The following is a 17,750-nucleotide window of genomic DNA, read 5'->3' as shown; positions in this document are numbered from 1 at the left end:
CTAGAGCTATTAGTTGTTGTTGCGCACTTTTGCTGGCGTATCTAGCTGGACCCCGTGACTGCTTAGTCACCCCAAAGTTGCCCTTTCGTCATCCTTCTTTCCTCCTACTGCCAGCATCTTCACCCATCGCGTCCAAGCGATGAGATAGCGGACAGCAACCCTCAGAAGGCGCCTCCTCCGATCCAATGGCATACAAACGAGCTCGCGCACCCTCTCCAACCAACTCGCAGAAGCGCTCTCGCGGCGGCGGACCATCAAATTACATATCTCTGGGCACCGAGCTTCCAGACGAGGACGGCGACGATGGCGCTTTCGTGCCAGTCTGGAAGCAGACTGTGACGGACGAGCGAGGCCGCAGGAGGTTGCATGGTGCTTTTACTGGAGGCTTTAGTGCAGGGTAAGTTTTTGAGCCATCTTTTCCCCGAACTCAAGACTTCTTGACTATGCTAAGATACTTTAATACAGTTGGATCTAAGGAAGGATGGGCACCCAAGACTTTTGTTTCCTCCCGCACGAACCGTACCAAGGATCAACCCAATGGCCAAACACAGCGAGCCGAAGACTTCATGGACGACGAGGATCTGGTTGCTGCTGCCGAGTCGCGTCAACTGGAGACTGCACAGGCTTTTGCCGGTATAGGAGATGCCGGGCAAGCAACTGATGCCGACCCCTTCGGACTCTTCTTGACCCAAGAAGAGACCATGGGTGTGAAGATCGCACAGAAGATGGGCTGGCGGCGTGACCAGGGCATTGGCCGCAAAGTCCGCCGCAACGCTCGCCTCGAAGATGACGCCGAATTCAAGCATGTCTCTACCCACCTATTCGCCCCGCAAGACGCTCAAATCATGACGACTCCGCGAGAGGAAGTGCGTCGGAAGGGACTAGGATATCTGTCGGAAGCTCGTTTGGCAGGTGTGGAAGAGAAAGAGACGGGCCGTCCTACAACCCATCTACATTATCTCGAGAGCTTCAAGAACCCGTCAACAGTGCAAAAGCCTGCATTGAAAAAGTCATCATTTGGGGTTGGCGTGCTCAATGACACTGGCTCAGACGATGAGGATCCATACGAGCTGGGCCCGAAGATTACCTTCAATAAGACTCTAGGCAAAGATAAGAAGGCAAAGAAGCCCAGCAAGTTTGCCAAAGTAGGGGCCGGGGACAAGCACGTTTTTGTTTCCAAGAAGGGATCGTCTAAGGCACTTGTGTCGGTGACGAGACCATCGATGGATGGAAATCCTCCTTTGAAAGGTTTCACTCTGGCTGCTAGCCTTGCAGATCTTTCGATCAAACCAAAGTATCCGCCACCGAAGATTCCTCCTGGGTGGAAGTCCTCAAAGAGCACGGCTCTTGTTCCAGATGCTACCAATTATCAATCCGTTACGGACGCTGCAAAAGCTTCCACTCTAGACGCAAAAGGGCGTTCAGCTCTTCTTGGGGAAACAGCTCTGCCTGGCAAGTCCATCTTCGACTTCATCCCCAAGGAGGCTCGAGATCGCCTTGCAACACTATCTGGAAAGGTCGACCTTCCTCAAGGCCTTGGACAAGCGGCTCCTGAGGGACATCTACCGGCGAACAAAGCGCAGCCTAAAGACCTGTGGAACTTAATTCCTCCACTTGATAAGAGTCTAGCTGCAGGGGCTCTTGCCAAAGGTGCAACTGGCTGGATGCCTTACGCAGAAGACCTGAAGAAGCGTGCACGATACGTTGGATTTCTGGAGCTGCGGGCAGGTTTGAAGGACGATTTGCTTGAACGACCTGATGGTATATCAACCTCTGATTGGGTCAAAGAACTCCAGGAGTTTGCGCATGCTGCGCAAGTTTTCAAGCCGACTACCGGTATCATGGCATCACGTTTCACCTCGGCGTCGTCCTCTGTCCAAGGCGGAAGTGGTGGAAGCGCCTCAAATGATAACCTTTTGCGACAACCTGCAGCGAAGCCAGAGGATCCGGCTGAACAGGCTGCCAAGCTAAATATGTACGGTCCCATGACTCGAAGCAGCTTCCCATTCCACCCATCACGACTTTTGTGCAAACGCTTCAATGTCAAACCACCTCCTGACATGCCTCCCGAGTTTGATGCTGGCGACAGCAACTTCAAGTCACAGACAGAGGATGCGGTTTCCAAGTCGGCAATGGACAAGATGTTGCACGAGATGCTCACAAATGGTCCTGCTATCCAGCGTCCAGCATGGATGGGACAGGCAACGGAAGAGACTGGCCCTGTTACCACCTCACTGCCGGTCACGCATGCTACCGTGGATGTGGAGAAGAACGAGGCTCTTTCGAATGAGCGTGCTTCGGACGATGTATTCAAAGCGATTTTTGGTGATGACGATGATGACGAGTAGACTTGAAGGCAGCTAGGATGGTATTCGTTAGATCTCTACTTCAACTTTGGATAATACAATACTAGCCATTACGTTGCTTTCTTGTCCCCTCTGCTTTAACCCTCTCTACAACGCAGCACTACGCTTCTAACCAAGATGTCTCTCACGTTCTGAAAACCCATTGACACAGGGTCTACGCTCAATGTCAGCAGCCAGTCGTATAAGCTGGCATACTCTTTAACACTCTTACCGTACACTCCGCGTCTACTTCCCAGCATCTAACATCTAGCAAAGCACTTTACCCGCACGTATGGTAGTGCCGACCTGATGCATAATGTTCGCATTTAGCAGTAGCCTAGTTAGTTTCAGACGAATGCGAAGACCGCAAAAGTAGTTGAGGACGTTTCGCTCGGAATATCATTACTAGCATAATCATTCATACTCGATAGAGGCTGTAGAGGAATATTGTGAAACATGGGCCTGTTTCCCCATCCCTCATCATGATCCTATCGTCAACTCGTGAACGCTTGTGGACCCGCTCTCAAGGCAATCCCCTTCCGGAGTTCACCGCATCAGCTAATTGACTAAGTCGAGCTGTTAGCATGTACTCAACCCAGTAGATGTGCGATCATCTTACCTGGTCCCTGGCCGATTCTCCGCATACCTCTCGTAGCTCTCAATGTACAACTCATCAGTGCTCGTAGTCATCCTCACACTCCTATCACTTTCGATACCATCAATCCACTTCTTCCATCTGCTCCCTTCCACCGCTTCTGGCCAGCCTCTATACGGGCTTAGCACTCTTCGTAACCGGATCATCCAAGGCGCAATCTGTACATCCACAAACGAAATCTGATCGCCAAGGAAGAATGGGCCGATAGAGTCGGCCGCATCGACGAGCTTGTTAATCTGGTTTCGAAGCTCGCTGGCATGTTCAATTTGATCGTTTTGGTCTTGTGCTTGGAGTAACTTGTAGAAGCATGGAATGATATTTCGATTCACATGATCACTCCAGAGGCGTGATGTAGCGCGCGTTTGCACATCTGGAGGCAAGAGTGCAGGGCCGGTATTGAGGTCTTCGAGGTACTCCATGATGACGGTGGACTCGTGGGTTGACCATGCTGGGCCGTGGCGGAGAGCGGGGACTAGCCCTCGCGGGTTAACGTCGAGGAGGGACTGGGGTTTCTTATAAGGATCGACTTCGATGTATTGGTAGGGAATTTGCTTGTGCTCGAGGGATATCCACACACGCTGGACGAAGGGACTGATATAGTTAACATTTTGAGTATGACGTCATCTACTTAGTCTCTTGTTAAGGTGTCTTGAGTTCACCGGACAAGTAGGCATCGGACTTACCAAAAACAGCTCCCGTAAAGCTTCAAGTCGTCGTCTTTTGAGTGATTTTTGACTGTCGTCAACGCATTGCCGGTGGCCTTTTTGTGATAGGTCTTCTTCGACGAATCTCCACCCTGGTTTGAATCAGACATCTGGAATCGAACAGATACAGCGCAGGCCGAAAATGATATGGTGCTTGCGACGATAGTAGGTTAAGAGAGACGAAACTCTTATAAACGGAAGGACTAGCGTAGATAGAAGATATGTGCAGGGAATATGTCTAGGATAATCTAGCGATTGGGATTCATGAAAGATATGAAAGAGTATCATGAAAAGTGTTTAACGTGAGAAGGAATATAATGGTAGAGCTCGGCACGTCGTCCGGTGACGCTCAAGATGACGTATGCACCTGATTGGCGGCTCAGATCGTCGCCAGATGCAGCAACAAACTTTGAGCACCCAACGATGATTGCGTATCCCGGATGGCCATGAAATCAACAAGCAAAAGAAGCGTAAGGAAGGACAAAGAAATCGAATTAACTCACCGGTACTTTCTTCCTGTCGTCTTTCTTACACTTGGCCTGCCACCTAAGTACGCTGTTCTTTTTCACACGATCGCTTTCTTCCAGCGAATGCTTATGCGGCCCCGCGACCCCGTCGCCCTTGCCGTTGCCTCCGTTTCCATTGACCCTCTGGAATGTGTAGAACTTCTTCGGCGGAGGACCTGGTGGGAGCGGTGGGCCTGGCGCGAATTGAGTCTATGTTTGAATGTCAGTAAGCCAAGGAGTCGCGGAGGAAAGCAAGATTAAAGCGTTGGTCATAGACACCTAGAGTACTTCGAAGAGCTTTCCAGATCTTCTTTAGTGATTGAAAAGTCCTGTGGAAAACTCTAGGAGGCCCGAAGACCTGTGTACCGCGATCACATACCAGATTCATGCTCGGTTGACCGAGGTTTGGCGGAGACATATCCCACGCATTGAGAGGCTGTTGCCCTAGTATCTGCGGTTGCCCATAATACGGTCCCACTTGTGCGCTAGTACTCCCCGGCGCATTCGTCGTTACTGGGCTTGCTGTGCCATCTTGGAAGTCTGGTGGCGGTTGTCCCATCTGCTCCTCATATTCTCTCCCATCAAAGTACTCGGTAACCTTAATCTTAACATCACACAAATCTCTCTCCCTAGCAACCCTCTTTCTCTTCTTCTTGTCAGGATCAGTACTCTTTTTAGTGCCTGGAGGTCGTCCCTTGAGCCGACAATCCCAGTAGTGTGATACGAAACGTTTTCGCTTGTGACGTTGGGTCGAGCGGTGCGAGTAGACATTATCGATATGGGGAAAGTAGGTTTGAAACCTGGAGGTAGAGTTAGATGTGATCTTCAGAGATAGAAAAGAGTGAGACCTACTCCTCTTCTGTCAAGGTAATTGTGTCATCTACATTGAAGAGCTTTTTCCTCCATTCTTCGAGGTCTGGGGGATCTGCAATCAGTTTTAGGCCTTGAAACTGGCCATGACCTGTGGATGGGGTGGTATCGTCCCTAACGATATAGTTAGCAGCGCGTCAATATAATAATTATGCATATCCTGGGTACTGCTGAATTGCTGGAATACAGCGCAGAGCTTCCCATATTCTTGTGACAACTGGAAAGCTGTGCGAACTACTCTAGAGCCACCGAAGACAGCCTTGATTTGTACTACCTACCCTTCGTAGACCTGCGCCCGCGCTCGAGCCTGAGGCAGCTGTACATGCTCAGCATGTTGCTGTATCGTTTGCGGCGGGAGTGGAAGTGGTAGCTGCTGTATCGGTCGCGGTGGAGGTAATGGTTGAGCAGGGTGGAATTGTTGCTGCGCGGGTCCTGGTAGCGGGAGTGGGTTTGTCAAGGCAAACCGTGGACTGCCAGCGTGCTGGTAGTCTGCTGGAAAGGGTGGAAACTGTGCTGAAGGAGGCAGGCCATGCTGTTGGAAATGTATCGCGTGCGCCGGTGGTTGCGGGGGCGGGGGCCCGCTCAGGGTATATTGTTGGTGATGATGGAAGACATCGTTCGTGTGTAGGTTCTGCAGCTCTGGGAGTGTCTGGGAATATAACGTTCCATCTGGCGACTGGTGGAGGGTTTGAAGTGCTCCTGGGTGCAGTGAACGGAGCTGCTGGAGCACAGGCGACGATGCTTGTTGCATGATGGCGTCGAAATAGTCGCGCTGCTTTAACACAGCGATTCGGGCCAACCCGTTTCTGAGGGTTAGAAGATCACCGAGAGCGTAAACCGGGGTCCCGGAACGATTGTGGGGAGGGTCCTACTGTTGCAGATTATCACTTTCGGTCAAGGCACTTTGATGATGTCGCAAAAGCGTGTTGATTACTTCTTTGTCTGATTCAGCACTCCAGTGGCGATAATCCCTTCGTCGCTTGGAAGGGACCAAAGAGTTCAGCCGGCCGGCCGAGCAGCGTTTGAACTTCAGTGCTCCTATATAGCATCTCTTTGGAGCCTCTATCTCACCTGGCACAGAGGCAAGCGCTAAAATGCCTGCGAACGTTCCATCGCCTCGTTCCATCGCCTCGTTCCTGCCATCTACGAAAGCCATACCTCAGCCCCAGTGCAAGTGGAACCTGCGAACCCCCAACGCCGTGCCCATGCCTTGACGAAGAGAAGCATAATCATGAAAACACAAATCCTATCTAACCTTACTCTCCGGGCAGCAAGTTGCTCTTCACAGCAAACATCTTGGAAGTGACGCCTGCTGTGAAACCATCCACCTGCCTCGAGTACTGTTCAACCTGCCTTGAGTTGAGGAGCGTCTCTAGTCTGCTGGGCTCCTGTGGCAGCTTGAACAGCCTCTGCCACTCATCTTCCGGAAGAAGCGGCTGCTTTGATGCTGTGCGTGCCGCATTCTCAGCTTTACGCTTTTGTTGCCAAGCGGTGATCTTAGCTTGTTCACGTGCAAGCGAACGCTGGTAGTATTGGTAGTTGTTGATCTCCGTATGATGGTTCTCGATACTCTCAAGCAATAGATCGCATGTTTTTTCAAGGAAGGGGTCGATGGAGAGGTCGAGCGCATCGTAATTCGGGAAGAGAGGGGGTTGCGGTGTGTTCGGGTCCTGCTGCAGGGCAGCTAGGTTTGGTGGGAAGGAGAGCTCCTCCTTCGGCGCTTCTGAGGGTAATTGGTGGAGGAGAGAAGTGAGGAGGTGTGAGTTGCGAATAGTCACAGGAAGCTCGATAAGGATATCGTGGTACCGGAGTCCGCTCTTTTGAAGGCTGCATTTGTTAGACCACTCTTACTGCCGAAATAACTGTCTATACATACCTCTCGGTTGTGAACTTGCCCTCCTTGTAGGCTGTGATGAACGAGGGCGACAGCCTGTACGCGCGCAAGTTCAGGGTACCCTGAGAACTCCTGCTCACATCGTAGATGAGAGCTACCGTCTTTTCGTTGGGCTGGCTCTGATAGAAGTACTGGTTCTCGATGGTGTTCAGGTTGATGAAGTTGCCCATGCTTGTGCTTGTGTACCAGCCAACGTTGTTCGCGTCCACGTTGACTTCTCGCAGGAACTTGATCATCTCGTTGCCGTAGGCGATGTTTTGCTTAGCGCGAGGAGCCGATGCAGCGAGATTTGCCGCAGATTCGTTTTGGCGAGTGTCTTCTGTCGGTACATGGGACACCTCGGGGAAAGGAAAAGAGTTGGTGATCTCTAGCACCCCATTCTTCTCCATGCCGACGATACTGCCGGTTGCGAGGGACGGGAAGGATTTGCCGCTCGCGGTAGCAATCTTGATTGCGACCTAAACAGTACAGTTAGTTCAGCATGCTTTCCCAAGCGCGTCTCCTAAAAAAGTGCGGGAAGCACAATGGCGGGGCGCGGCGGGGGGATTGTGTTGCGAAATTCGCACGTACCAGAGCGTCGATTTGCACCGCCTTGAACGAGGCATCTTTCTGGGCGTCCGCCATGATGTAGTTGTTGGAAGAGGTCGCGTGGAGGTGTTGGGCGGGGCTTTGACGTTGGGCTCGTCGGTGTTCAAGTAGAATTCGAAACTCGGTGACTTTGCCAAGATTCACTTTGCTAAGCGAAAGGATGAACGCTAGCGCCAATATGGTTAGACATTATGTGTATCGCTCGGCCTTGGAACTGCTGTCCACGGGTTGTCGTATCAACAACAACCGAGGAGGGAGTCGACTGACTGATTAAGATGGCTTATGACGAGTATGGCGAAGAGATCCGGCGCCTCTTCGTCCCCTCTGAAGACCCATGTTCACGGCTTGTACCTCTACAACAGCTCGTAGTCTATGACACCTCAAAGCAGATCTCGCAACTACAAATGAAAGTCCTAGCAAAACCAGACCCTTTCCCAAACCCAAGCAGTATGGTCGTATACATCGACGGGGCATGTCGCAACAACGGCACTCCCACCGCCCGAGCCTCATATGGCGTCTACTTTGGCCCCAACTCTCCCTACAATTCGTACGGACTTCTGCCCGCTTCTCGCCCTCAGACCAGTACGCTCGCAGAAATCGAAGCTCTCAGTCAGGCGCTCAAGATTATCAGCGAAGTCACGGATCGGGACTTCAAGCTATCAGAGATCAAGCTCGCTACGGATTCGAGTTTCCTAGTGGACTCTATGAGCAAGTGGATGGAGCAGTGGATTGAGAACGAGGGTGTCGGGTCTAGGGGAACGCGCGTCGCGCACTTCGAGGTCCTAAAGCAGTTGCATGACAAGCTGGATTATATGGAGTATAGTGATGAAGGCGGGGGTAGGGAGGTGCAGTTCTGGCACATACCGAGGGAGATGAATAGGGAAGCAGATGCTTTGGCGAACAGGGCTTTAGACGGGGCATGAAGGAACATAAAGCTGCTCTTCTCAATTGAACGATCATTTTAATGGCAATGCAATGCAACAACGCCATCCGCCAGATGCAGTAATTTTTCAAATGCCCTTGTGAGATACAAATGCAGCAGACCCACCTTTTCTTTCACTGAAGCCCTCAACATCTACATCAAAGCATATCCTGATCCGATCCACCCTTGCCTCCTTCAGTGTCCTTTGGAATTTCTAGCTTTGTTTCCTCCTTGTAGTTATCACTCACTTCGTCGGCCACCTCTGTGGACACACATGAAGCTCCATCATCCACCGTGTTCTTCTTTTTATGACCGTATGGAGTCCAGCGTGGTACTATCGGCTGCCGCTGAGGCTTGCGATTGTTACCTTTTGGGTTTCTCGAGATGGAGCCATCATCCATGCGTTTCCATTCCGTGTCTTGATTGTCGATATGATCCGAAATATCTGCGTCGCTCTCATCTTCCCAGATCATCAGATTTGTTCCGTTGATTTCAATCGATCGACCACCAGTTCGAGGGACATGAAAAATATCAGCTTTTGCATCGCTAAAATCCCGCTCCCACGTCTCCTTTTGCTGCAGCTTCAAGATGTAATCCATTGGTAGGGCGTACAAGACATTGTCGTCTTTGTCGTAGAGTTCCTTCAGTGGGTAGTCGAGACAAGCTAGCCCGAACTTGCAATCGATTCGGCTAGAAAGAGGATGTATGCGCCCGCCAAATATCTTGGTCTCAAAGGCGATTCCACTCTCGGTCCACATGTTTTCTCCGAAGAAAACCTCTGGCTCCGACAGTAAAGGATGGTCGTGGTGCGGGCCTGATACCTCGCAGAAGTGCGCAATCTCGTGTGTAATACAAGTGGCAAGGAACATGTTGAATCGCAACACCATAGCTGGTTCTCGGAATTTTAGCAGGCTAAGCTTCTTGGCAGTCGTGTAAAAGTCAGAATGCAGACAAATACGGCTTGTATGACATTTGTGGTTGATCTTCCGCAATAGACCATTCTTATAGTCCTTCACTAGACCCATCGAGGCGTAAGCCGTCTCTGGTGGTAACGGGTCGTGATGAAAGTAAAAGTGAACAGTGTCAACCTGGTTGTTCAAGAAGCTCTTGAAAGTCGTATGGTGTTCCTCTGACCAGGGCACATCCTCTTTGATGCGAAAACAATGCTGACCATATGCTTTTGAAGTTGCTTCGCAAGATTCTCGCTTGCCAAAGACTAGCGTGTGCCAGAAATGAGCTGTAGCCTGTGAAGTCAGGAGAAGAGTTGCGAGCTGTAACCCAGGCCTTAGTACCTCATATATGGCATCTGGACAACCGTGCCAGTTGTCCAGGCGGAAGATTGAGTGAATATCATTTTCAAGCGTGCAGATTGGCGTAGGTGCGTCTTCTGCAAACGCCACAGCTTGTTTTTTAATCAAGTCAATAGGGTCGAACCCAAGCTTAAACGCTTTCCGTTTTGCTGCATCTTTGCGGTGACCGAGTAACCTTCTGTACTTTTCCAACGCCTTGCGGTCCGCGACCTGAGCCAAATGGTGGTTGATGGAGATGCTCAACTGCAGGCCGAAGTCTTTTGGCACCTCAATCGTCGATGGAGTGAATGAAACAGAATTCTCATAGTTCAACACATCGGGTAGGTCTTGAACAAGCTTGTCAATGCACTTGTCGATAATCATCCCTTCCTTGAGTTTGTGCAGCAGCACTGTATTTTCACCTCGATCTCTAGCTTGATAATCACCCTCGCCACCACCAGGTAACAAATGGCGTATCTTCTGGGATAGTGCAGGTGGCGGTCCGCATTCTGGAGGTGGAGTCGTAGATTCAGTAGGCGTCCAGTCCATACTATCCTCGTCGTACTCTTGGAAGGCACTCTTTGGCGCTTCATCTTGTTCGGAGTTCTCCCCGTTAAGCTCATCATCTTGATTCAGTCTTTCCTCGATGAGCTGGGTGGTGTGTAGCATCGCCTCATATGCCTTGCGGTATCGAAAGGGATCCATTCTGATTTCCGTTAGTCGCCGGTTTGCGCCAAATGCCGAGTCCACTTTCACGGGGTCAGGGCCGAGGGTGGTATTCAACCAGCTGCAGGCACGAGGAACGAACAGCAGTAGCGGGTGTTATATCGTCGAATGCTGATGTACTCATGGGGCTAGCCCGGGATTCCGAAACACGGCGAAGAAAAAGTGTAATGTTTCATTCAAACCATGGAAGAAACCCCCCTTCGATTCGTTCTCGGCTGGCCCGTGGAAAGGAAGGTTTGACCTCAACATCAGCCATTTCACCAAATCCTTGATACACAGCCAGGGTCGGTTGCTATTGGAAGGAAGAGTGAGTTGGTGGAGGGTGTGTCTTACTCGGAACCGTCAAAGCGGTCAAGGCCCGCCAAAATATGGAAAGTGTCTCATCCAAAAGATTCGATCTAGGACACAGAGAATAACAATAGCGCGGTGGAGGTTGCAAAGTCAGCGAGGCCGGTGTGAGTTGTTTAGCTCTAGGCAGCATGGACCGTGCCTCGCTTCCCGTCCAAAGCCATGCAGGCAGACCCGCACTAGAATGGATACCCTCTTAGCCTGATTACGAACCATGTGGTGCAGTCGTTGTGGTATTGGGGGGAGCATGTCAACTATCCACGTCAACTGTCAGGCACGTAAAATGTGGTCGAGTCCCGCGTTCGCGCTTCCGTTTTAGGGGAAGTGTCCATGAATGTAAGCAGAACAGGGTATTGCAGTAAACAGTACTAAACTTTTGTTATAGCAACACAATAAGGTCCTCGAGGCTGCATTCATAGGGTCTGAGCTCTCAGAACACTATTTGTGGCTGCCGTATTTTGAAGATGACTACTCAGATGCGCCGGAGAAGATGTTAGCAAAACAACAGAGGGTACTAACACCCGTGTCCGCGTACAAGTTTCCAGTTAGCTCCGCTGTCTAATCTTCTCTAACCCATTTCAGTAGCGCCTCGTTGTATAGCCGGATGGCTTTGAACTCCTCCGCACCATTGCACCCTTTGACCCTGGTTAATAGATCAAAGATCATCGCAAGATCGTCATCAAAGGTCTCAGCTACATGGTGAGGCTCGCCTTCCTTGTTCAAGGGCCCTTTCAGTTCACCGAATGCAATGCACGCCTGCGCACGTGCGGGTAAATCAAGCATACGGCGCAGATGAGCTTTCCACTCCTCGCCAGGCTGCCCTAAATAGCCCGTGGTGGTTTGAAAACTAGTCAACCGATCGCGCATGTTCATCCAAGTCTCCAATGCAGCGTGCAATCGTGCAAAGTCTTCGCCTAAATCCGAGCGTAGTTTCTCCGCATCATAGGCCCAGAGCCGGTCGAGGAGGAAGTCCATTCTCTCTTCGGAATCCACATCGTATGAGTTCATGCTGAATTGGTTGATACTGTTCAGATATGATAGCAGAAGCCTGAAGAGTTCGCTTCGGTCCTTTCTCACTTGCCAACTTTGAGGGCCTGGTGTCGTTGTGCTGAGTTGCGTTATAGTCATGGTATGAAGCAATTTCTTACTGAGATTCCGACCGAGATTAGTGTGGGGCTCGGTACTGATCGGTACAGTTCCTACTGTATCGTTTTGCGTATCCGGTATAACTGAGTCTTGCCTGAGAGGGTGCCGGTAGGTGCCGGATGGCCCAGCAACGGGCTGATCCTGAAACTCATACTGTATGCCCTCTTCATCAAGGAGATGGGGTTGTAGAACCAGGTCTACAAGGGACGTTAGCAAATTGGCCATTACATAGCTTTGAAGCCGGGAATCTCACTCATTGCGTCTGCTACAGCCTCGTCTCCATCCACAACAGTCTCAGTCTCGGCAGTAAAACCACGAGGTGGCGGCATGTATGTCGCATCACTGTCTTGGGTACTTTCTTTCCATCTTGGCCTTCTATTTGGGCTAGTCAATGGTGCCGCATCCAAAGGTAAGGTAGGTGACCTTGGAACCGAGTACACGTCGCGCTGTCGCTCGCGGAAGAGCGCTGGCGTTATTCGCGCCTTTCTGGATACCTTCGGCAATTTACTGCTAGAATACGGACCTTGGACATCGGGCGCTTTCCTTTTGCTTGAAGGTCCTGGGGGAGTCCGCTTCAAGGGCGGATCGGTCGCCACCTGACTGTTGGTGATTATGCTCTCCGCGTCGTCAGCATAAATCCGTGTATCTGTGCTTTCAGCTCGGAAGTCGGCTGATTGAGCATCGTTTCCACGACTCTCGGGAGCTGAGTACATATTTGGTGGTTCTGGGGCACGATAGGGTACTTCTGATGACGCACTACTATCGGATCTGGTTGATCTCGTCGGGGTTTCGACGTCTGTTTCCTCTCCATCAGACAAGTAGGTCACCTTGGACTTGCTCTTGCCTTTCCCTTTGCGTGGTGTTGGGCTGATATCCCGTACGGCAATTCTTGCAATCCAGCAGTGAATATAAAACCGAATACTACATGCACGATCAACAATTTGTCTCTCAATGCGCGCGTGGTACTACTCACCATTCTCGGTCTTTACTCTTGTCCCAGTTGAGCTCGTCTGGTGGCCCTTCCTGCTCTCTAAAAGGGAGTGTGTGTCCGGAATCTGCTCGCCCCCAGAGTGCCTGCCCATACTTGCCCTCGAGCTCGCATATCTCTTTAGAGAATGTCTCGTCTTTGGATAGACATGCGTGTAGATGCTCTGGATCCTCGCGATTACGTTCCACAAACGACTGAGCGATCTTCTTGATTTCGAAATGCAACTCGTTGGCTTCGTTCTTGAGAAAATCAGGATCCTTGCGTAAGTCGGTGGTTTGACTAAAGAGGCCAAGGGACTCGTAAACGTCTCGCACCGACCTTGTTTTATGGATGCAACCAGCAAGGAATGCTGCGTTTTCGTCGGGAGTGCTTGTTGGAGGAGCCATAATGAGAGGTGCAACTATAGAGCCACACGGCGATAGTGCACCAGCCTTGCTATATGGGTTAAATGCCACGCAGTAGAGGCCGGTATCTCAGCTGAAGCGTTAGGCGGCTGCGACTTGCATTGAGTGGCTGTGTCTTTTTATGGCGTGAAACTGTGGCTTAGACGGCCTCGAAAGAGCATCAATATTTATGCGGTCTGAGTTGAAATGCGTTCATCTGGTCTTGCGTTGCATGCCACGTCGCTTGTTGTATGGAGAATCGTTTCAGTCGCAATATTGCTGCCTACGGTGTGAGTGTACAGCCTCGTTGATTTAGTGTGACATTGAGAAATATGTTGATGAATCTCAGCAACAGATCGCGGACCGATGCATAGAAAGGTAGGTAATAGATGCCTTCGAAATCCAGCATGCAGTCAATGTTATCACCTAAGGTAAGGAAGCTTCGAGAATCTGCCTCATTGCTGCGTGCGATGAGTTGAGGATACGCGCCCGAAGCCCCCTCTTCTGTAACGCCGTGGCTGCACCCCCTGCATCCCGGCAGCACAGCAAGCGAGCTGGCTGATATCTTGCCTCAGCCTTGCGCCGAGAGAACATTAAGGAAGGCCAAAGCTTTTCCAACTTGAAAATTTGAGTTCAGCCTTTACTATCCGGTTTTCCATTGCCAAGATTTTGGAGTCTATTATTGCATCTCGTCCTCTATAAGAGCTTGGAGAAGCTTTACGGTAGTTCGTGTACTGTATCCAGTATGTGCTTCGACATCGTCTAGAACTTTCCAGATGCGCGCTTTTCGGGAAATGCCGTGTATGTGTTTGGCAGCTTCGATAGCACTAGGTCAGTGGCAGCCATGAAAAAAAATCTGCAAAGATTGTAAAGACGACGATCGAAGACATACCGTAAAACAATCCATGCGTGGAAAAGACTTTCAACGCTGGTGGAAAATCTGAGATAGCAATGTTGGTAATTTGCATTGCCTGCTCCTGGATTAGAGGAATGTAGCTCTCGTCCTGGAGAGTCGGTTCGGTGTAGAGAAGGATGTGGACAATGTGGTACCAAAAGGCAGCAGCTGCCGCTGCCGTGACAGGAAAGTACACTCTGCGGAAGCCATCTTCATCCTTGTCGCCGTAAGGGATACCGACAAAGGTTTCTGAGAGCCCTGCGCGCCAGATCTCTATTTCATGTAGGAAGTCTTCTCGTTGCGCTTTGCCAACTTCATTCTTGCCGTTCTCTCCAAAGACCAAATTGACTACTCTTGCGAGAATCCAAAGAACACGGTTGCCGAGTACATCTTCTCTCGTCTCGCCCTCGTCCCATAATACCGCCCATTCCGACGGATCGGAGATCAGTGGTTTTTCGCTTGCCATTGCCACTACAATCTCGTGCCTGATGTAGATCCAGAAATTCGCCCTATCGGTACCAGTCGACTGTGCATTGATGCCGCGCTCTTTGATCAAGATTGCTAGACCTAGAAAGTGGCGTCTATAGTCTTCCGATCGCTGAGCTCCATGAATCTCATAACTGAGTAGAAGTATACTCGCTGTCAACGTATGTTCATGTGAGAACATGCTCAAGGCATCGATCAGTAATCGCAATGCTGCCCAACGTGAAGGTAGAAAGTCAGCAAAGCTTCCAGTGTAGGGATAGGTACCTCAATATTATCGGGACCGAGGGCTTTAACAGGCTAATTTAGAGATAAGTCAACGCACCCTGGAGGATATTAGCATGGTTTGATAGAGAGAGCATTGCGGATGTCTGTCTTGTATCTAAGCTGTAGCACAAGTACCTAACAATTTCAGGTAAGCGCGCTCAGGTCTAACACGAAAACATTCACATTGTACCGGGGTATTCGTACTTCGCCGTAGTGCTTCACTGCTACCAGCTTCCAAGCCGGGTTGTGGCTCGAACCAGAGAGTGCAAGGTGATTAGCTGTGAACGCGCATACACAATGGACTGAAAGTAGCAACAGGATCAGCACTTTTCTTAATAGATAATACAAATACTACCTAAGACAGTCTAAAGAACGTCTTACAGAAGGCTAGTTACTTACTATCCGTATGTTAGCAAAATATTCGAACAGTATTCGTGGTAGGACTTTCGCACCAAAGCAGCGGAGATTTGGTGACAAGTTTTGGGATCTTCAATTGATAGGTGCTGTCGTGATCAAAGCAGTCCATCCAAGTTGCAACAGTTCGTACGTAGGTTTGCAGAAGAAAGGCTGCTTCCGTAGTTAGGGATATACTGTCGACTAGATTATTAGAGTCCACCGTTGCGGATGGCGATATTAGATTGGCTGGCGTAGTGATACGATACGATGCAACTACTTCAGAGTTTTCCTCTAGGCCACTCATATCTGACCTGAAAATGTCCAGTAATGAAAGTCCAGCCTGACCGGGCTGATCTTGTGGCAGGTCTGCATGGGTGATTTTCCAGCTTGCATCGTCAGATTGCTCGCACTCAAGATCTAGGCGCTCGCAATTCCCACAGACCGGCTTTTTCTCATCGCAGCGGGTATGTCGACGTTTACACGTGTCGCTGGTTAAAAGTCAACCAAATGTAATGAGACTGAAAATATGCTACATGCCATCCTGGGATATTGTCAGTTACTTGGAGAGAAAAAGTCTATATGGAGCCACGGCGTGCTACACACCTGTTCTTCGTCGAGGTCCACCTCTTCGCTTTTTCTTGGGCGGTGTATCATTCATGTTTGACTTGATGGAGAGGTCTAGGGGGTACCAAAGGAAAATATGCCACTGAGGTGATTAGAGGCTTGTGAGTTATTCTTGTTTGTGCAGCGATTGGTTGTATGGCATTGGGAGAAAGGATGAAGCGCTGAGCCGAGGGATAGTAAGCGGGAGCTTTGGCTAGCGCATTCTTTACGTGTTCACGTGAAGCTATCCCAGTCGGACTCATATACACTATACTTTCCGGCAGGCATTATCACGCGAGCTTTGTCAAACTTAAGATGGTAGTCTAGAAGCTTCCAAAGCGAACTGCTGTCAGTTTCCAGCTGTCGGACATAACGGAAGTTCAAAAGCGGCCAGCTTATCACCCCACCATCGAAAGCTACCCCGCGAAACCTGGACAAGCACAAGCAAGATAAACCACCTTTGAACTCCAGACTTCCGATTGCAACATCTACAAGCCTCATAGAACGTCTACTTGTATGGAATGCCCATGATGAAACCCCTTACTATCTCCCCGCCGCTTCTCAACTCTGCAAACCCATGGTGTACCACGTTGGAACAGCTTCAAGCGCTCTACAATAGCCCCCACACAGGCGCCGTAACGACACGCACATCACTACTCAATGGCTTCCCTCACGATCCCTCGATTCACCAATTCGTCTTCTACACGACTTCGTCTGCCTCCGGGCCGAATAAAGATCAAGAAGGCAATGAGGGAACAACCGGTAGCTTGAACACCTTAGGTTACAGCCCAACCCCGCTGAAAGAATATTTGGGATTTATCAAGACAATAAGTGATGAAATTTGTGATGTACCAAACGGTAAACACAACAAACCTTTCATCATATCTGTGACCGGGACAGTCGATGAAGTTGTCGAATGCTACAAGCTCATAATATCGCACCAAAGAACTGTTCGTATGGTCCTAGCCATGGAAGTAAATCTCTCATGTCCGAATATTCCTGGAAAATCGCCGCCAGCATATAATTCGGCATCGCTTCTCGCGTACCTGTCGGCATTAAAAACAGAGATAGGCCGCCAAATGGAGCCACTGGAGGCCTCACACCCACATGAAGGGCACATACATGTCCCGATCGGAATCAAAACACCACCGTATACGTACCATGATCAGTTTCAGAGCTTAGTCGATGCACTATTGTCCAGCGCGAAGGTCCAACCAACACATCTGCCCTGCCCTATATCCTTCATAACCGCGACGAATACATTAGGCTCTTGCCTTCTCCTTGCCCCAAAACTCGAAGGATCACATGAGCCACCGTATTCGGTTTTCCACCATACACTCAATTCGGCGACTGGGACAGGAATTGGTGGTTTGGCAGGTGCACCTTTGCACCCCTTAGCATTAGGAAATGTGTATACGATCAAAGGATTGTTGTTCCAGCACCAAGAGCTTGAGCAAGTTCAGGTCATTGGAGTTGGCGGGGTAGAAGACGTTGATGGATATAATCGTATGCGAGCAGTGGGCGCAGCAGCCGTGGGTGTTGGCACAGCGTTGGGCAGAAAGGGCATCCGAGTGTTTGAAGAGATTGGAGAGGCGTTACAGAAGCACCTATGAGAGCGGCATTCCTATTAAACAACGTGCAACAGGGGATTAGGATGAGGCTGTATATTTACGATATAGATGAAGTCGCTCGAATCTCACAATCCATGATCCCTTGCTAATAGTTGCTTCAAGCTGGTGCCA

At 50.2% G+C, this 17,750-nt stretch overlaps 9 protein-coding genes across 9 annotated transcripts; 3 read left to right on the top strand and 6 right to left on the bottom strand.

The window, feature by feature from the left end:
• Nucleotides 1-24: 24 nt before the first annotated feature.
• On the top strand, nucleotides 25-2,631 carry K460DRAFT_371122 (DUF1604-domain-containing protein). Its single transcript, XM_040934290.1, has 2 exons — nucleotides 25-397; nucleotides 452-2,631. Exons 1-2 carry the CDS (start codon nucleotides 186-188, stop codon nucleotides 2,346-2,348), a joined length of 2,109 nt encoding a protein of 702 aa, XP_040783694.1. The 5' UTR covers nucleotides 25-185; the 3' UTR covers nucleotides 2,349-2,631.
• Nucleotides 2,632-2,718: 87 nt separating this feature from the next.
• K460DRAFT_371121 (uncharacterized protein) lies at nucleotides 2,719-5,995 on the bottom strand. The gene is made up of 7 exons (XM_040934289.1): nucleotides 5,359-5,995; nucleotides 5,063-5,194; nucleotides 4,590-5,010; nucleotides 4,208-4,420; nucleotides 3,684-3,796; nucleotides 2,965-3,591; nucleotides 2,719-2,911 (listed from the first exon to the last, which is right to left on the bottom strand). Exons 1-7 carry the CDS (start codon nucleotides 5,829-5,831, stop codon nucleotides 2,869-2,871), a joined length of 2,022 nt encoding a protein of 673 aa, XP_040783693.1. The 5' UTR covers nucleotides 5,832-5,995; the 3' UTR covers nucleotides 2,719-2,868.
• K460DRAFT_347811 (eukaryotic translation initiation factor 3 subunit H) lies at nucleotides 5,991-7,658 on the bottom strand. The gene is made up of 3 exons (XM_040931362.1): nucleotides 7,545-7,658; nucleotides 6,957-7,432; nucleotides 5,991-6,907 (listed from the first exon to the last, which is right to left on the bottom strand). Exons 1-3 carry the CDS (start codon nucleotides 7,596-7,598, stop codon nucleotides 6,337-6,339), a joined length of 1,101 nt encoding a protein of 366 aa, XP_040783692.1. The 5' UTR covers nucleotides 7,599-7,658; the 3' UTR covers nucleotides 5,991-6,336.
• A 161-nt stretch (nucleotides 7,659-7,819) lies between these two features.
• On the top strand, nucleotides 7,820-8,558 carry K460DRAFT_371119 (ribonuclease H-like protein). The gene has a single exon (XM_040934288.1). The coding sequence runs from the start codon at nucleotides 7,838-7,840 to the stop codon at nucleotides 8,483-8,485; it is 648 nt and encodes a 215-aa protein (XP_040783691.1). The 5' UTR covers nucleotides 7,820-7,837; the 3' UTR covers nucleotides 8,486-8,558.
• On the bottom strand, nucleotides 8,169-10,908 carry K460DRAFT_371118 (uncharacterized protein). The gene has a single exon (XM_040934287.1). It carries the CDS (start codon nucleotides 10,476-10,478, stop codon nucleotides 8,643-8,645), a length of 1,836 nt encoding a protein of 611 aa, XP_040783690.1. The 5' UTR covers nucleotides 10,479-10,908; the 3' UTR covers nucleotides 8,169-8,642.
• Nucleotides 10,909-11,118: 210 nt separating this feature from the next.
• Nucleotides 11,119-13,705, bottom strand: K460DRAFT_198851 (uncharacterized protein). Its single transcript, XM_040927173.1, has 3 exons — nucleotides 12,967-13,705; nucleotides 12,247-12,914; nucleotides 11,119-12,190 (listed from the first exon to the last, which is right to left on the bottom strand). The coding sequence occupies exons 1-3, from the start codon at nucleotides 13,365-13,367 to the stop codon at nucleotides 11,406-11,408; spliced, it is 1,854 nt and encodes a 617-aa protein (XP_040783689.1). The 5' UTR covers nucleotides 13,368-13,705; the 3' UTR covers nucleotides 11,119-11,405.
• Nucleotides 13,706-15,128, bottom strand: K460DRAFT_198863 (uncharacterized protein). The gene is made up of 2 exons (XM_040927175.1): nucleotides 14,257-15,128; nucleotides 13,706-14,180 (listed from the first exon to the last, which is right to left on the bottom strand). The coding sequence occupies exons 1-2, from the start codon at nucleotides 14,924-14,926 to the stop codon at nucleotides 14,044-14,046; spliced, it is 807 nt and encodes a 268-aa protein (XP_040783688.1). The 5' UTR covers nucleotides 14,927-15,128; the 3' UTR covers nucleotides 13,706-14,043.
• K460DRAFT_198862 (uncharacterized protein) lies at nucleotides 15,129-16,312 on the bottom strand. The gene is made up of 4 exons (XM_040927174.1): nucleotides 16,005-16,312; nucleotides 15,462-15,893; nucleotides 15,214-15,407; nucleotides 15,129-15,144 (listed from the first exon to the last, which is right to left on the bottom strand). The coding sequence occupies exons 1-3, from the start codon at nucleotides 16,061-16,063 to the stop codon at nucleotides 15,401-15,403; spliced, it is 498 nt and encodes a 165-aa protein (XP_040783687.1). The 5' UTR covers nucleotides 16,064-16,312; the 3' UTR covers nucleotides 15,129-15,144; nucleotides 15,214-15,400.
• Nucleotides 16,313-16,538: 226 nt separating this feature from the next.
• K460DRAFT_294544 (FMN-linked oxidoreductase) lies at nucleotides 16,539-17,621 on the top strand (the record flags this gene model as incomplete). The annotated part of the gene is made up of 1 exon (XM_040929500.1): nucleotides 16,539-17,621. One exon carries the CDS (start codon nucleotides 16,539-16,541, stop codon nucleotides 17,619-17,621), a length of 1,083 nt encoding a protein of 360 aa, XP_040783686.1.
• Between the last annotated feature and the right edge of the window lie 129 nt (nucleotides 17,622-17,750).

This window comes from Cucurbitaria berberidis (assembly GCF_010015615.1).
Source record: "Cucurbitaria berberidis CBS 394.84 unplaced genomic scaffold K460scaffold_6, whole genome shotgun sequence".
Classification (NCBI taxonomy): domain Eukaryota; kingdom Fungi; phylum Ascomycota; class Dothideomycetes; order Pleosporales; family Cucurbitariaceae; genus Cucurbitaria; species Cucurbitaria berberidis.
The sequence above is the reverse complement of the archived record's forward strand: the minus strand, read 5'-3'. Positions and strand labels throughout refer to the sequence as shown.

Excerpts from the sequence above, each read along its gene's own strand:
- K460DRAFT_198863 (XM_040927175.1), bottom strand. The coding sequence starts at position 14,926 with ATGTTCTCACATGAACATACGTTGACAGCGAGTATACTTCTACTCAGT. Across the intron at positions 14,181-14,256 it reads CACGCATGGATTGTTTTACG|CTGCCAAACACATACACGGC; the intron begins GTATGTCTTCGA and ends GTGCTATCGAAG.
- K460DRAFT_198851 (XM_040927173.1), bottom strand. The coding sequence starts at position 13,367 with ATGGCTCCTCCAACAAGCACTCCCGACGAAAACGCAGCATTCCTTGCT. Across the intron at positions 12,915-12,966 it reads AAGAGTAAAGACCGAGAATG|TATTCGGTTTTATATTCACT; the intron begins GTGAGTAGTACC and ends TCGTGCATGTAG. Across the intron at positions 12,191-12,246 it reads GGCTGTAGCAGACGCAATGA|ACCTGGTTCTACAACCCCAT; the intron begins GTGAGATTCCCG and ends CGTCCCTTGTAG.
- K460DRAFT_371122 (XM_040934290.1), top strand. The coding sequence starts at position 186 with ATGGCATACAAACGAGCTCGCGCACCCTCTCCAACCAACTCGCAGAAG. Across the intron at positions 398-451 it reads ACTGGAGGCTTTAGTGCAGG|ATACTTTAATACAGTTGGAT; the intron begins GTAAGTTTTTGA and ends GACTATGCTAAG.
- K460DRAFT_347811 (XM_040931362.1), bottom strand. The coding sequence starts at position 7,598 with ATGGCGGACGCCCAGAAAGATGCCTCGTTCAAGGCGGTGCAAATCGAC. Across the intron at positions 7,433-7,544 it reads CGGTGCAAATCGACGCTCTG|GTCGCAATCAAGATTGCTAC; the intron begins GTACGTGCGAAT and ends TGTACTGTTTAG. Across the intron at positions 6,908-6,956 it reads GGCAAGTTCACAACCGAGAG|CCTTCAAAAGAGCGGACTCC; the intron begins GTATGTATAGAC and ends TAACAAATGCAG.
- K460DRAFT_371119 (XM_040934288.1), top strand. The coding sequence starts at position 7,838 with ATGGCTTATGACGAGTATGGCGAAGAGATCCGGCGCCTCTTCGTCCCC.
- K460DRAFT_198862 (XM_040927174.1), bottom strand. The coding sequence starts at position 16,063 with ATGAATGATACACCGCCCAAGAAAAAGCGAAGAGGTGGACCTCGACGA. Across the intron at positions 15,894-16,004 it reads CCTCGACGAAGAACAGGTGT|CGACACGTGTAAACGTCGAC; the intron begins GTAGCACGCCGT and ends ACTTTTAACCAG.
- K460DRAFT_371121 (XM_040934289.1), bottom strand. The coding sequence starts at position 5,831 with ATGCAACAAGCATCGTCGCCTGTGCTCCAGCAGCTCCGTTCACTGCAC. Across the intron at positions 5,195-5,358 it reads CGGGCGCAGGTCTACGAAGG|GGACGATACCACCCCATCCA; the intron begins GTAGGTAGTACA and ends CTATATCGTTAG. Across the intron at positions 3,592-3,683 it reads CTTTACGGGAGCTGTTTTTG|TCCCTTCGTCCAGCGTGTGT; the intron begins GTAAGTCCGATG and ends TAACTATATCAG.
- K460DRAFT_371118 (XM_040934287.1), bottom strand. The coding sequence starts at position 10,478 with ATGGATCCCTTTCGATACCGCAAGGCATATGAGGCGATGCTACACACC.